Here is a 16,184-nt window from a genome sequence, read left to right as displayed (position 1 = left end):
AGTTATATTACACGTGTGCTGTTGACGCGTTAACTACACGGACGGTCACAATTTCGCTGTAGACCCTGTACTGTGCCATTTCTCGTATAGCCCGTGCACGGCGTATAGCTTGGTAAATAACGACAATTAAGTCAATAAATACAATTATCGACACAGAGCGCGGAGGACAGCTCGACGCTCATCGGTGTGTATATCGACAATTAACTGTCAAGTTGGCGATAAACATATAGGTTTATCGCTGAAGAAATAGGGATGTGTAGTGAGCGAGGATACGAGCGTACGTCAGACTCATACGTATGTTCACAGGCCTGCATGTCTGTGTCCTTCCTACATGAATTCTAAATACCGAATTTTGGCGACAAGGTTTCTTCTAGCCCATGCACAGCTACAAAAGAATCCCCCGCTAGTCCAACAGGATGAGCTTCCGGAGGCTAAACTATTGCCGCCTTTTCTTGCTTAACCTGGCCATTCTGTTCGTCTCGTAATCTGGATACACATAAATAATTCCTGCTGTCGCAGTGCGTAAAAACTTCGGCGGTATCGATTAACTGACTTGACTCTGAAGTCAACAAGCAGCAGAAGCAACAACAACGGACGCCAATCAGGCGGCACACAAACTTGTTCAAAACGAGACGGAAGCTTCTTTTTCTATTAAATAATATATTCCTAATGCACAGGCGCTCCATCAGAAGTCGTATAACTCAGCTTCTCAGTTCAGTGATGACGTTGCGGCACGCACCAATTTTCTTCTGCATCGTTTTGCTCTCACGCAAGCATATTCCTTTGCAGGCGTATATGTTTGCAGCCAATCTGTCCTAGTTACAAACAGGTATTCATTGCGCGAGTATGCCAGCTGCTGCATTTATACAAGCAGAGCTATGTCCTCATGTGACATACACTTGTATTCATACGATAGCTCATTGCCTTAATTCAACCTTTCTCAGAATTAACGAGGGATGTATTACGTGGCATACATGTTTCCGCATAATATGATGTCGGATGTTCGCGTAACTCTATAAAAGTGGTTTAATCATGCTGTTGCCTTCCATTCTTCTCAGTATTAACAAAGGCGGGATTACGCAACATATTCTATCTTGTAATAGGATCGAAGGTTGCGCGAAATGGCACGGTAACATTATTCTGTAGAGTCGTCGCGGTGACTCAGTGGTTACGGTGCTCGGCTGCTGAGTTCGATCCTGGCCGCGGCGGTCGCATTTCGACGGAGGTAAAATGCTACACTAACGCCTAACGCGTAAGCTGAAGGGTAAGCCCGCAATTCAAAAAAAAAAAAAGGAATAGGAGTGTAATGCCAATTTCGAATATCGTCGGCAAGCCGATTGGCTCCTACAATTAGCGCCGTAAAGATAATTGCATAAACATCAGCACTTACGCGTTCTTAGTGGTGCGACTACAACAACAGAACGCGCCTTGTTTATTGCTATAGTTCTTTCCGGAACAATAAACATACTATTTAGGGGCAACAGGACGAAGTTCGTGCACGTATTTACAAGTGGATGGGGCATTGTTTCATGCAGCGAACCGCTATCCGAAATCTGACTCGTCTGGTGTACAATATTATGTCAGGATCGCGACATAAAAGAGAGCCAGCACTAACGTTTGTTTAACGGATGCCCTCGCATAGCGCCTATATGCATGTGCCAAACTGTCTTCCACATGCACAGCTTATGCAGCAGCTCTTAACTATGTCCGTGCATACATGCAGCGCCTGATTCGCAAGAGGATTTCTACGCAAGAGGACGTCACTACTAGCAGCAAGGATTTCTACATTTCTGTGAGGACTTCGACGGAGAAGCAGACATCACTTACTAGCAGCAACCATGATGAACCCGTCGCACATACCACCAGGTCTAGAGTACCTTGGCATGATCGACCAGATCATCATTAAACAGAAAGTGCAGCTACTAGAAGGTATGACATTTATATAGATGTAGCCAATGTGGGTGGAGTCTCGGTCCGATTCTGGGGCATATAGTTCGAAAACTGCCCCTTCTTTAATCGGTTCTTGTGGTATACTTACAGCGACTGAGATGAAAAAAGATTAACAAAATAAATTATTTTTCAATCGTCCCCAGCTTTTGTATATGTTTACACAAGTGACTCGGTGCGCGGAGGCTAAGGCGCTCTGCCGCTGTGTCTGGTGTGCAGGCTTCGATTCCCGGACGCATTTCGAGGGTGCATGCATGATACAATTCGAGCTCGCCTATCGGTGTGTCAACTCGCCAACAAAGTGCTAGAGCACAGTAAAAACACCAGTATGGCTAGAGGAGGTATAGTCATACCGTTGGATTCGTACCAAGTGATCCACGGCCATCCCGTGATCGGCTGGTAATTGCGTGCGCCGTCAGTAAGGCAGTATCTACGTTCTCCACGACATGCGAGTCTATATACGTCGACCGTGGCTCTATGTCAGAGCATGCAAGGCAAAATGCGTTACGTCGGAGAGTAACACACGCTGAAGCACAATGAAAAAAATAATAATAATAGAAGAACGTCAGCTTCAGAGCAGCGTACGCCCTTACGTCAGTCACAGGAAATTGTTCTTGTCACTTTGAGTCACATAAGTTTCGACTGGATTGCAACAGATGTGCTTGCTCTTGAAACCTTTTCTTTGTGTGCTGTAAGGCAGCTGAAAGAGTCGATGATAAGGCTGCAATTTCGCGCTAGAAGGGTGGGAACGATACCACCGTTAAAGAAAGCGGTCATTCTGACCTAGTGTGAGACGTATCCACTCATAACAAGCGCTCGCGCGCCACAGCCAGCGCCTCCTCACAGGAGGCGTTGGCTCAGCGAGCACGCCTTGTGTCGAGATAAGATTATTTCACGGATCCGTTTAAGTGCCGCCATGCAATGATGTTAGAATTAACGTGCCGTTTTGTATCTGTAGCAACAAAACGAACGGTACTATACAGTCTAATTATAAGAATGAAAACAGCTATAAGGAGTGTCAGCGCGGCTTCGATCATCTGTGTGAGCGCGGCTTCGATCATCTGTGTGAGCGCGGCTTCGATAGAAACGCATTCTTCGGAATATGATTTCATGCAGGGAGCTCTTCGACCTGTGGGATTTTATCTTGTTAATGATGTGTCACGGCGCATGCGCGACAAAGTGTGTATATTTCAGTGGGGCGTTCTCGCAATAAACCGTTGATGGCGGCGAGAGACTGTCCTTACGTATTTGTGTGTCCGTCTTCATTATAACGCTAATTTGACTTTGTTATACAGGGGCATTCAACGCTTCATGACTTTTTTTTTTCATTTGACGTCCGATTTTCACAACTGAATGAAAAAGATCATTTCTGCAAAACGGCGATATGGCGACACCAATGAATGAAAAAAAGCAACACCATCATCTATGCATAACTGTGCGCGCACTGTTGGCAGTTTACCGAAAGCAGGCTGTGAGCAGAATGCTTTATGGCTTAATGGAAACATCCGAAAGCTCGGCGAACTTATCGGATATGGGGCAAAAGAGCTTGGTCGAGCCGGCCACCGGAAGTTGCTAGCGGAACCGTGCACCTTTCCGCTATACCCACATCCGTGACAGGGCTTTCCTGCCAGACCTCACGTTCCGTGTTGCACGTACAAGTTATCACCGCAGCCGACAGAATCGGCGCAGCAAACAAGAAAAAAAAATACGGCTAGGTGGCTACGAATGACGTTCAGAGGGCGTGACATTTCTCTGTTATGAAAATTACTATTGCGGTGTTTATATATAGAAATCGACCTGACACGAGGTCAAAAAAAAAAAAAGAAGTGTCACACTTTATGGTACATTTAAATATTAATGACAATTAAAGAGGCACTAATTGCGTTATCTGCCTTCCCGTAATGAGCGACATCTCATTCTTTGTTTCTTAATTTTCTCTTCTCAGTCTTCACCGGCTTTGAGACGGCGAACAAGTACGCCATCAAAAACAGCATGGGCCAAGACGTTTTCTTCGCCGTCGAAGGTAGGCATCTTCGACTAGCAGAAACAACCAGCGGCTTTGTGCCGAATTGTTGTACGTTGAATATCAAACACACTTATCGGAAGTCTAATTTCTCGTGTCACTTGCGCAAACTAAATCATTGTCTTGCCGCATTTGGATCGGGTTGGTATCTACAAATAGCTTACTCGTCTCGCACTGAAAATGGGCGGCACGGGCATACAAATGAGCGCGACGCCTGTGGGACCATGTCCAGCGCCGGCCCGTCAGGAAAGCATCAAACCGGCCAGACTCAAGGCCGTGCACTTTCAGCAGCGAAGTTCCTTGGGCCACGAGTGTCGCCTGCGCTGAAAGGAACGTGGTCTACGGCTCTCTGCGACCTCTTATGTCATTGGCGTAGCCGGGAGGGGGGGGGGGGAGGGGGGTTTCAAAACCTCTCCCCCCTCCCCCCTCTCACCTCCCGAAAAACAATTCTGGCTACGCCCTTGGCTTATGAAGGTGGATGCAGAGAAAGTCTCGATAAAGAGCGCAACTATAGAGTCCCCTACCTCCTTTTCTTTCTCTTTCCCACCCCCTTACCCCAACGCTGGGTAGATAACCGGAAGTGCGTCTAGTTAACCTCTCTGCCTTCCCTTTCTCCTCTCTCTGTACAAGGTGGTTTACTACTTTAGTTACTTTATTTTCAGTATGCTGTCATTTGTGTGGTAAACGCAAGCGTAGAATATCGTCTCTTACCTAAAAAGGTACACACACTACGAACTATATGCCCGAAATACGGCATACTAAAGCGTAGGTGAAAAAATAGCACGTGTTTTCGCTCCATTTTATGGTATACCCGTTCATCCCGGCTATACGCTCGCGCGTTTCCAAAACGCGCCGCCGTGCCGCCATGCCACGTTCGAGGAAGGAGCGCTTTTGACGTCCGCTGCACGCCTGCATGAAATGTCGACGCACTGAGAGGAATGCCAAGGCGAGGCGTACCCGCCAAGTGCCTTGCGACACCATCGTCTTCCGCTCGTCTGCGGCCTTCCCAGCTATTTTCTGCAGTGGGCCTCGTCGCCTCCAAGTCGGTGACTCTTCGTGCCGACGCTGAATTCCGCCACGTGCAGTCACCAGATTAGACCAGATCAGAACATACATGAAAGGTCGCCTCGAGCCCTCTATGAGGAAAGGAGAGGCGGGTGGAAGCCAAGTACGTCTCATTCGTTGTACACGGGCTTCGTGTGCAACACCCCAGTAGTAAGCTGAGCGTTAACTGCCACACACTTCGCTAAGGCCCGCCTTTCAACAACGGCATCTTGACAGAATTGCAGGCTTTTCCTCTAGGCGCAGATTATCGAATGGTACGTTTCAAATTTTCAGAATTGTTTGGTTCGGCGGTCGATCCGTGTGACAATTTCGAAGAAAGCTGATATACTCAAGGCGAGGCACAGATATCGTCTTTTTAAAACACAAAAGTGGGCTCTTAATTAAGAAACACGTCAAACACAAATACACAATGCAGTAATACAAACTTTATTTTACTTTAGGGTACTAGGACAAAGATGGGTGGGTCCCGTATAGAATAGTGCCCCACTGGCCTGGCTACGGCCTGGGAGACGAATTACAGCTCATGATTACTGAACTGGATACGGAAAGCAGAAGAGTAGGTCTGAAAATTAATATGCATAAAACTAAAGTAATGTGGAACAATCTTGGCAGAGAACAGCGCTTTTCGATAGGTAGCGAGACACTGGAAGTTGTAAAGGAGTACGTCTACTTAGGACAGGTAGTAACCGCGGAGCCGAACCATGAGAGTGAAATAACTAGAACAATAAGGATGGGATGGGGCTCATTCGGCAAACATTATCAAATCATGAATGGTAATCTACCACTATCCCTCAAGAGGAAGGTATATAACAGCTGCATCTTACCGGTACTAACCTACGGAGCCGAAACCTGGAGACTTACAAAGAGGGTTCAACTTAAATTGAGGACGACGCAGCGAGCGATGGAAAGGAAAATGATAGGTGTAACCTTAAGAGACAGGAAGAGAGCAGAGTGGGTCAGGGAACAAACGGGTGTTAAGGACATCATAGTTGAAATCAAGAAGAAGAAATGGATATGGGCCGGGCACGTAGCACGTCGACAGGATAACCGGTGGTCATTAAGGGTAACTGACTGGATTCCAAGAGATGGCAAACGCGTGAGGGGGAGACAGAAAATTAGGTGGGTAGATGAGATTAAGAAGTTTGTAGGTATAACGTGGCAGCAGAAAGCACAGGACCGGGTTGATTGGCGGAACATGGGAGAGGCCTTTGCCCTGCAGTGGGCGTAGACAGGCTGATGATGATGATGGCCTGGCTATAAAAAGGAAATGCGAGACAAAACAAGATTTGCAACAGCCTTAAAATACACACTATGCGAGAGTGTGAACGGAGATAAAAGCACAAGATAAAAAAATAAGTGATTAAGGTGATATGTCGAACTAAAATATTACAACACTCGATATCTGCACCACTTACGGATTAGCTAAACTCAGTCGCAATGCACGGATCGCGATCGTCTTCATACGGACCTGGTCCGATCGCGATTCAAAGTGACTGCGTGACGCATGTAATAAAGAATACAGTCGCGACTTCGTTTGCCATATGTGCGAAGGCGAGTAGATATGGGTCTGAATCCTAATATCGACCTCGAATTCCGGTCGCCCGGTTGCAAAGCTTATGTAGTGGACAGCGATTGCATATGTGCGTTAGACTAACCACAGCCACAAAATAGCAGATCAGGCCCGTAGCCAGGAATGTTTTTCGGAAGTTGGGGCGGTGGGGGGGGGGGCGCACTTGCTGAAGGCCTTGACCATTTAAGGAAAACACCTATTTTCATTAGTCATTTTCGGTAAAACACAAAATTCCGGGTGCGATGGGGGGTGGGCAGACCCCTAAGATACCCCCCTGGCTACTGGCCTGTAGCAGATCCATAGTCCGTCTCTGTACAAACAGTTGTGCAATTTATACTTTGGCATCGCGAGTTCGCACTCATTCATTAATGTGCCGCCCGAAAACAGCACGCAAAGCAAAGGACATGCACGCGGAAACTCTCGAACTTCGAGCGGTGTGCGTCGGTATGACCATTACTTTCGTTCTTTTATGAACAGCCACATAGGGACTCTAGCACGCAAATCTTCATAGGTTTACATAGGCTTTGATGTTTTCTGTCGGTTACACAAGTTTACAGCAGGCGTTGGCTAAAAAAGCAAAAAAAAAAAAAAAGACAGAAACACGGACTGGGGCTTCTGTGTCAAATTGCGCGCTTTGTGATCCACGCAGACACTGACTGCTGCACTCGCAATTGCTGCGGCCCCATGCGGCCCTTCGGCATTAAGGTGCTGGACAACTTCAAGCGCGAGGTGATGTACATTGAACGACCACTACGATGCGACAGCTGTTGGTTCCCATGCTGCTTACAGGTACGTGGCGCAGCCCTTCCACATCATCATTGTCATCATCTGTTCCATCAGCAGTGAACTGCACACGTGTGCTTCCGAGACAACAATCGCAACGCTCAAGTCCCGCCTGCGTACGCCACGACCCTCACGCGTCCGTATATGTTAGAACGCCAACGTATATTCTTTGTTGAACAAGCATGCACATCCTATCTGTGTCGCACGTTGTATCTGTGTGAGCGTCGCCTTGTGCGAATGATCCTTGGTCTATGGAAAACCCGTACGTGACTCATAACACGCACTCGTTCTGTATGAAGGTGCTTGAGCGGTATCCTTTAGGGAGTCTTCACATTCAGTCGACGCACGCCTTTTCTTTTAAGGGCGAAGCTCCTTATAGCGGCACCCGTTCGTCCCCGTCGTAGTAGTGTGTAACCAGTCTTAAAAACGGAGGGGGCGTGCACACATGAAGGCTCCCTAAAGACAATGCGCTGCGACAGTACGTGATATGTATCGCCCTCTCCTCTCCTACGCTTCCCCCTCTTTCTCCTCTCCTACGGTCATCATCATCATCATCGTCATCATCAGCCTGTCTACGCCCACTGCAGGGCAAAGGCCTTTCCCATGTTCCGCCAATCAACCCGGTCCTGTGCTTTCTGCTGCCCCGTTATATCTACAAACTTCTTAATCTCATCTACCACCTAATTTTCTGTCTCCCCCTCACGCGTTTGCCATCTCTTGGAATCCAGTCAGTTACCCTTAATGACCACCGGTTATCCTGCCGACGTGCTACGTGCCCGACCCATCCTTCTTCTTCTTGATTTCATCTATGATATCCTCAACCCCGTTTGTTCCCTGACCCCCTGCTCTCTCTCCTGTCTCTTAAGGTTACACCTATCATTTTCCTTTCCGTCGCTCGCTGCGTCGTCCTCAATTTAAGGTGAACCCTCTTTGTAAGTCCCCAGGTTTCTGCTCCGTAGGTAAGTACCGGTAAGATGCAGCTGTTATATACCTTCCTCTTGAGGGATAGTGGTAGATTACCATTCATGATTTGATAATGTTTGCCGAATGAGCCCCATCCCATCCTTATTACGGTTCGCAGGTTCTACCGTGCTTCTAAAGGTAAGTAGATGGAGACAAAACGCAGTTTTTTTTTACTGCGTAGACTGTGCAACAAAAGCAGCCTCGATGACGTCAGTGCGTACACCGTACAGCTCTTCCCATCAAACTCAACAACATTGAGCGTGCATGAAGCGCACGTAGCAACATGAAACGCCGGTAGCACGGGGGAGAGCGCTTCGCAGACCATTACCGCCAGGTGCCTCTGCATAGCGGTATTCGATAGGTAAACAGGTCCACGATAAAATAGGTAAAACACGGTTGGATGATTGGTGGCGGAGATGATTTGGGAGAAAGGACAAAAATAAATAGCGGAAGAAATAATGCGACTCTGCCGTATGCGGCGAAAGTTGGGCTGTGAACTTAATTTATTTCTGTAGGAAGAAAGTTTTAATTGAGGCAGATAATGCATTAGGCCGAATTAAAAGCTAATATTAATAAAAAAAGTTGTTTTTCGATTATGGTGGCGCACAGGCGATTGCCCCGTTATAGAATATAAAATATTTGTTGGCTTTTTACGTCCCAAATCCGCGATACGGCAATGAGAGACGCTGTAGTAGAGGCAGGGGCGGCGGCAGGGGGGGGGGGGGTGGGGGGGGCAGCAGCCTCCCCAATGTTTTGCGCCCCCCCCCCGCCCCCTCTAAAAGGAGACATATTTAAAACACAACGCATAAATTCTCCACCTCCATGCCCCCCTGAAGGAACTCACTTGTGAGTGCTTCCCCCCACCCCTCCCAGTAAAAGAATCCTGGCGCCGCCCCTGAGTGGAAAGCACCGGAAATTTCAACCACCTGGGGTTCTTTATTGTGTAGCTAAATCTAAGCATACGGGCCTCTATTTCGCCTCCATCGGAATGCGGCCGCTCGTGCCATCCATCCATTCATCGACAGGTTGCTTCGATGCGCGCACCCCTGCGGAGAGTGCACGCATCAAGGCCCCTTATATTATTCAATGCTACACGTGTACTATGCAAGGGCAAAGGCCAAGCATCGAGATAAATTTTTGACGCTATAGCTGCGACAGCAACAACCGCGACAAGTCCGCCAGCGTTCCATCTATAGCATTATCACAAAAAGAGCTCGAGATACCAGAACAAAAGCTCACCATGGGCGCAGCGGTGATAGCGTCGGTTGCTTTTCTGGAACCGCCTTTCGCGTTCGTAGTACAACGTGAAAAGATTATTCTTATACGTGCGTTTCCACATTCCTTTAAGAAGTGTTCACGCTTGTGCACCTGTACAGTTGTATAGAGAGAGATAAACATTCTAATGAAAAGCTGGAGACGTTTGCCTGGCTGTTCGCCTGACGTGCTACTCCAGGTGCTGGGTGACGCATAACACATACAGCCACACAAGTTTAAAAAGTTTCGTTCAGGCTCGTGGCCCGCAGGAAAGTCAACAGCGCTTGTGCATGCAACAACGTAATACATTCAGTTGCAACCAAGTCCACTCCACCTGTTTTCCTCTGTTTCTGTTCGTGTGTTCGTTCATTCTGTTGTGCTGCCAAATATGACTGCAACCGTTTAGCCAATCTCGCCGCTTTAACTACGTCCTAATTGCGCTTTTGGTTGAGAGCTTTATAACATACGTCGCGCCCACCTCGATCGTAGTGCATGACGCACGTTCCATGCAGAACCAAGCGCGCCTACTTAACGGCGGAAATGGCACTGTTTCTTTATGCTTTTGCACAGAAAAGGTCAATGCGCGTGAATTTTTTGCGATGCATTGTAATCGTTGTTAAAAATGTAAGAATTAGCCAGGAGACTGCTTTCTACAATTACGTTTCTTTCTTTCTTTTTTATTTTTTTGTTATTGACATCAGAACGGTTGTCTCCTCTTGCTAGTCCTTCTCGCTTGGCAAAGAAAAGTGTTGTCATTATCAGATATAATGCTTCTCACGGATAACGAAGTTTCGCTAAGTTCGGCCCTGAACCATTTCCTTCGTTTTTCTTTTTTTTTTCTTTACATAGACCTTGGAGGTGATGGCGCCACCGGGCACGACACTCGGCTATGTGGTCCAGGAATGGAGCATCCTCTACCCGCGGTTTCGCATCGAGAACGCTATGCACGAGACGGTGTTACGCATCGAGGGTCCCGCCTGTCGCTGGAGCTGTTGCGGCAGCGACGTCGTCTTCCACGTCAGTTTTCCCACGCTTGTTGCAGTCCGCCCGCGCTTCTTACGCGCACTGCGGTCTCTGGTCGTCTTTATCAGGTCGCTGACACCACTTGCAGCTTCCACTGTAAGGTGCCACATTAGTGAAATGGAGAACAGGCACTTGATGTGCTAACGATGGACGAATTCGGGTGCATGCGATGAACCGACAAGACGGAGTGAATCACAGAAAGTTGGCTTCGCCCCTCAATGTCTATGAAAATGGGAAAGCCCGCTTCGACGTAGGCTCTTTGTGAAGCTCGTGAGTATGCGCACACGTAGGCTAGAGCGAGGAGAGAGAGTGAAAGATACAAGAGGGAAAGACAGGGAGGTTAACCGGTATTTAGACATCTGGTTTGCTACCCTAGGCAAGAGAAGGCAGCTAGCTACTACAGGGGAGTTGGAAGTACTTTATACCACCTGTTGCCACCAGAAGGAGCCGATCTCCTGAACACAGGGACAACGCAATTGCTAGAGAATATTGCTGATATTGTCCATTTGTCGAAGGCTGGCCCCTTTAAGGAGCATGAAAAGTGAATATACCGGTAGAATTAGGCTCGAGATAGCATTTTGGACAAAGATAATGAAAGCGAAAGCAACATCAGAAATGCGTTATTCAGCATTTCCCTATCACTCGAAATTAATCTTTATCTCTCTCAGTATATTTATTCTTTAGTCAAGAAAGTAATTAGCTATGCCAAGCAAACACACATTGAATCTTCGCTTTGAAACGTTAAACACCCCAAATCAAACCAACCAAACATAGTCAGTCTTCGGGCAGCGATATCAAGTTTCACATACAAGCACTGACTGTGATCGCCTTCTTACACGCAGGTACTGTCAAAGGATGGACAGACGCAAGTTGGTAGGATATCTAAGCAGTGGTCCGGCCTGTTAAAGGAGGCCTTCACAGACGCAGAAAATTTTGGCATCTCTTTTTCCAATGGACATGGACACGAGCATAAAAGGGGTGCTCATCGGTGCAGCTTTTCTTATCGTAAGTGACAGTCCCGATTTAAAAAAAAAGGATAACAAAGACAATTATAAAAAAAACTGAACAATCTTCAGATATGTGAAGTCTGAGCTTGTCGTATAGGTAGGGATTCATTGTAGAAAAAAGTTAGTCGTGCAGACGCGGACACAAGAACAAGACAACACCGCTTGTGTTGTCGGTTTACCTTCTCTTACGTACGCGTCTGCAACCTGAACTCATTTCTACGGTAACAAACCAAATTTCGGAGACGCAGCTTGCCACCCGATTATTATAACTATTCACGCAGCAATTGCAATCGACATTGCCTTTTGGATATTTGAACAAGAAATCCAGAAATGCGGCATTGTTGGTACAGGTTAACTTGCCTTCTGCTTGCAACTCGTTCTACACACTTAACAAGTCGCGTCACTCCCTGTTAAAAAATATAAAGGAAAAAATTCAATGCCAGCGTTAGCGTTTTCTAGAAACCTTAAACAGGGTTTCTGTTTTTCTTGTAATTTAGTGTGCCCGTTGCCTGTGACGAGTGTCATATAAATCTACTTCTCATCTTCGCAGGACTTCATGTTCTTCGAGAAGACGGGCAATCAAGAACAAGATTGCTTTGGAATGTTTTAGGAGGAGCCACATGAAACGGGTTGAAGTGAGAGTACACTCGCACGACGGGATTTTTCGTTCCTTCTCGTGCAGCCCTTGCGCAAAATATGATCGCCATACGACAGCCGAATGCGACGTCGCCGCAGAGTATATTTCGCACGAAGAGTATCGGCACTTACCGCAGCCTATACAATCAGTGGCCGCGTTTACACGAATTACATAGCAGCGCATCGCGTCCTTTTATTTATTTTTATTTTTTTCGCATCACGGCTATGCCAAGGCGTGCATACTTCTGGCGCATCCGGCTGCCCCTGAGACACGTCAAAACCTGTTTTCGGCGAGTGAATTTCGCTGGAAAACGGTGAGCGCTAACAACAGCCATCTCACTCATGCTCTTTTCGTCGATGCGATACGCCGGCATTTTCCACCAATCGCGAAAAAGGACTACACCCGTGAGCGATTCGCCTAGCGCATCGCCAACTACACATAGATGCGACACGCTCGAAGTGCGATGCGATGTGCTCCTATTGTCGCATTTTCTTGTAAACGCTGATATTTGCCTGTTAAAAAGGCCTTGCGCTGCTAAACTCGAGGACGCGGGTTCGATGTCGGTCAACACCTATCGACATCCGACTGGAGCAAAGCGCTAGACCACACGCGTACTTAGTTTTTAGTTTTAGGTACATGTTAAAGAATCCCATTTTAGTCAAAATCAATCTGTAGTCCCCGTCACGGCTCTGTCTCATAAACATATTGTATACACTTTTGGCACGCAGATCCCCTGAATTTAATCTTAAATTTGCGGGCTTGGGCGTTGCAAGCAAACAAGAGCAGCGGGTATATCACGCGGTATAGCGACTGCGTCTGGGACGTATGAAACGGCTGCGTGACGAGAAAACGGTCGCAATTTGATACAAAAATCCACGCGCCGTTCCTCCTAAGGAGCGGGAGTCATGATCACGCGTATGAATGCCCTGCTCAATACGTATACTGCCTGCAACATCAATGGCCGCGTGACTTCGGTTAACAATTCCATGCGGAATGTGCAACGCCTACACTATAGTAATGCGCCGCGAAGCAAAACAGGAAGGCAAGAGAAAAATGTTGGGGAAGGAGAGTTTGTGACGTGAACGTGACGCAGCTCGTCCGCTCAGGTACGTGGGAGAATGAACGCAGATAGCATACGTTATCATGCAAGTTTTGTCATTTGTGCACCTACGGTATGTGAAAATAATGTGCGTGTTCAGCTACCCATTCTTCACGTGTGTATTACAAAAGTGACTATCATGTAATGTAATTTGTGAGCTAACGTAATTCTTCATTGCTGTATGTAACTTCGCGCCTTTTTTGTAAAATTCACTTTTTTTCGCTTAATAGACTTCTTTTTTAACCTTACTTTAGCAGCCTCTTTTCTGTGAAATGTAAATCTACTCTGAGGGTACTGTAAATAAATAAATAAATAAATAAATAAATAAATAAATAAATAAATAAATAAATAAATAAATATTTAGAGTTTTCTTTATAAAGATAGCACCAGCCTTCAGTCCGTATTATTAAAATGCCTCCAAGCTCGACGAAAGCTTGACACTGTACAGTCGTTGCTCGTTTATATTGTCTCGGGGCCGAAGTGTAACAAACATGAGTACGTGACGCACTGCGATACACATGGGGTCATAAACACGCTGATGTGTACACGAAACACACGACACGCAATGCACCCGAAGCGGTCTTCCTTTGAAGTCATCGTTGGAGCACCCTCATAAATTATCGCTGTATTGCAGCGCTATATACTACTCACAGAGGTATAAGCGAAATAAAGGGAGGCCTTCCAAGGCAGTTACCGAGAGCTTTGCGTGGGACGCCATTCGTACTTAGCGAACTGAGAACGTCCTTGACTTGCAGAAGCTTGCGCCAGTCGCGCAGCTAAGTGTCCATTGACCTATACCGGCGCTCTCGGCTTATGTAAAGCCGCGTGCAAAATTTTAGAGGCCACGGCAGCGCGTGCCAAACTAAAGCCTGCCAAACTATAGGGCGCCTCGATGCAAGCGTTCGCTGACATCGGCCAGACTGCATCGCTTCTCCTTTTGACGGTGTCACGGTTGACGTCGAGAGCGTGTACCGCGCACGCGCGTCCTTTACAACATGCTATAGTCTGATAGTTCGTTCGCTTGAAGCGCGCGCGCATCGGAACGCGGTGGGGAGTGCAAAGAGGTAAGCCCTGTTCTGGCATGCTATGACCAGAAAATCGGAAGGTGGAAAGGGGAAAAAAGGATAAACAAGAGCAACGCAAGAGACGGGAGAGGAAAGAAAGGAAGGAGAGATGCGCATATACGATTAAGCGTCTCATACAATTATTTCCATTTATAGTGCAATGTCTTGCAGGCAGGCCGCAACAGCCCTCGTAGATGTCCTTGCGCCGTGCCGACACAGTGCGGTCAAAATAGAACCTTTCGATAATGCTTGCCTTCCCCCCGCAATAGGTATACAGAGCCAGCCGGAAGCTTCCTGGATGTAGATCCTTAGATATATAAATCGAAAATTAGACGCTACCCTGCTGGATCGGTTTACCTTCATGAATGGCTAATACCCGCTACGGGTTTTGGCCAAGTCTTCGTGTCGTTGCTGGCTACTAGCGCACTACAAGAGGCGGCACACGTGACGTTGAACCGAACACTTTCGACGTCAGTCGTCACTACATATAGTTTCGCAATCACGACGATGTTCATCGCGCGTTTCACTGTTCATTCGATCGACGAAATTTGGCATCGCAATGGAACAGAACTGGGAGACGTCTAAGTAGACAACGCTTGTTTGTGAAGGGCTGGACCGTGTAACGTACACCACGAAAGGTCGGCACAGTCTAAGACCCTTCATCGAAATTGCGCGAAACCACCATCCTTGGCAGCGCTCGACCAGCGTTGAACCAACGCGCACTGCGGAACCGATGTGACGATGAGGAAAAAGAAAAATAAAGATGGTGGTATCCGCCGGCTGCGTTGTGCCATGGTGAGACGCGCAGGGCGAGGCGCGGAATGATGTCCACCGCCGCTGCGGCACCATGTCATGGCACTCGAGCGCCTTCTTCACTTCACTGGCCCTATGGACCGTGGCCGTGCTCTTCGTGGCACCCGAGACGCAAGAGGGCCGCACCGCCTGGAGGCGCAGCGGCGTAAGCGCCCACGACAGCCTCCTGCTCACCTGGCGAAACGTGACGGTCGCGCTGCTCTGCGCCGCCGTCATGTCGATCGGCTACTGCAAGCTGCGTCTCTACCTGGACGAGATGTCGGACGCGCTGGCCGCTGGTCGCACGGGGCTCAACCCGTACAGCGTCAACGACGGCGGCTTCGCGTTCAGCAATGTACGTGTTATGTAGTACGCACGCCTGGCCTGTTTAACGCACGAGTGACCCTGTAACGTGGTGTTCCCCTTAGCAACGTTCTTTCTCGTAGAATTACTCGGATATGTGACAAACGCACAGCACGAAAGAATAGACCACGGGAATAGACACAAGAAGCTTGGAGGACGCTTAAGCTTCGCCTTTAAAGGGACACAAAGTGAAACAATGAATCGGTTTACATTGATAAATGGTACTCTGAGAACTCTAATGTCGTTAATTTCACTATCATAGGCCTATTAATAGAGGAGAAAATGGAGGTCATTTTAAATCTCGCGCCGAAATCGCCGCACGTGACGTCACGGATTTGAAAGAGTATTTTTCATATTTTGGAAACATTGGCTCAATTACATTTCCTGACGCTTGGTATATTAATTAAGTCTATGCCCCCCTCAGATGATAATATACCTCATTTTCGCTGATTAGGAACTACGCAGGGCCTAGCAGGCGCCGTCAAAATCTATGACGCCATGACGTTTGGTGCGAAAATTTCAAGATGGCGTCGCCACCCGCATTTTTTTACACGTTTTCTCGCTTACTAAGCGTCCTCTCGCAGCGAGCATAGT

At 47.5% G+C, this 16,184-nt stretch overlaps 1 protein-coding gene across 1 annotated transcript; it reads left to right on the top strand.

Moving 5' to 3' along the window:
* The first annotated feature begins 1,723 nt into the window (after positions 1-1,723).
* On the top strand, positions 1,724-15,233 carry LOC119387113 (phospholipid scramblase 1-like). The gene is given in 7 exon segments (XM_037654425.2): positions 1,724-1,929; positions 3,893-3,970; positions 7,255-7,394; positions 10,455-10,622; positions 11,471-11,572; positions 11,574-11,633; positions 12,186-15,233. Coding segments are annotated over 7 exon segments (699 nt in total). The 5' UTR covers positions 1,724-1,838; the 3' UTR covers positions 12,246-15,233.
* Positions 15,234-16,184: the final 951 nt, after the last annotated feature.

The sequence above is a fragment of the Rhipicephalus sanguineus genome, chromosome 3 (assembly GCF_013339695.2).
Source record: "Rhipicephalus sanguineus isolate Rsan-2018 chromosome 3, BIME_Rsan_1.4, whole genome shotgun sequence".
In the NCBI taxonomy this organism is placed as follows: domain Eukaryota; kingdom Metazoa; phylum Arthropoda; class Arachnida; order Ixodida; family Ixodidae; genus Rhipicephalus; species Rhipicephalus sanguineus.
The sequence above is the reverse complement of the archived record's forward strand: the minus strand, read 5'-3'. Positions and strand labels throughout refer to the sequence as shown.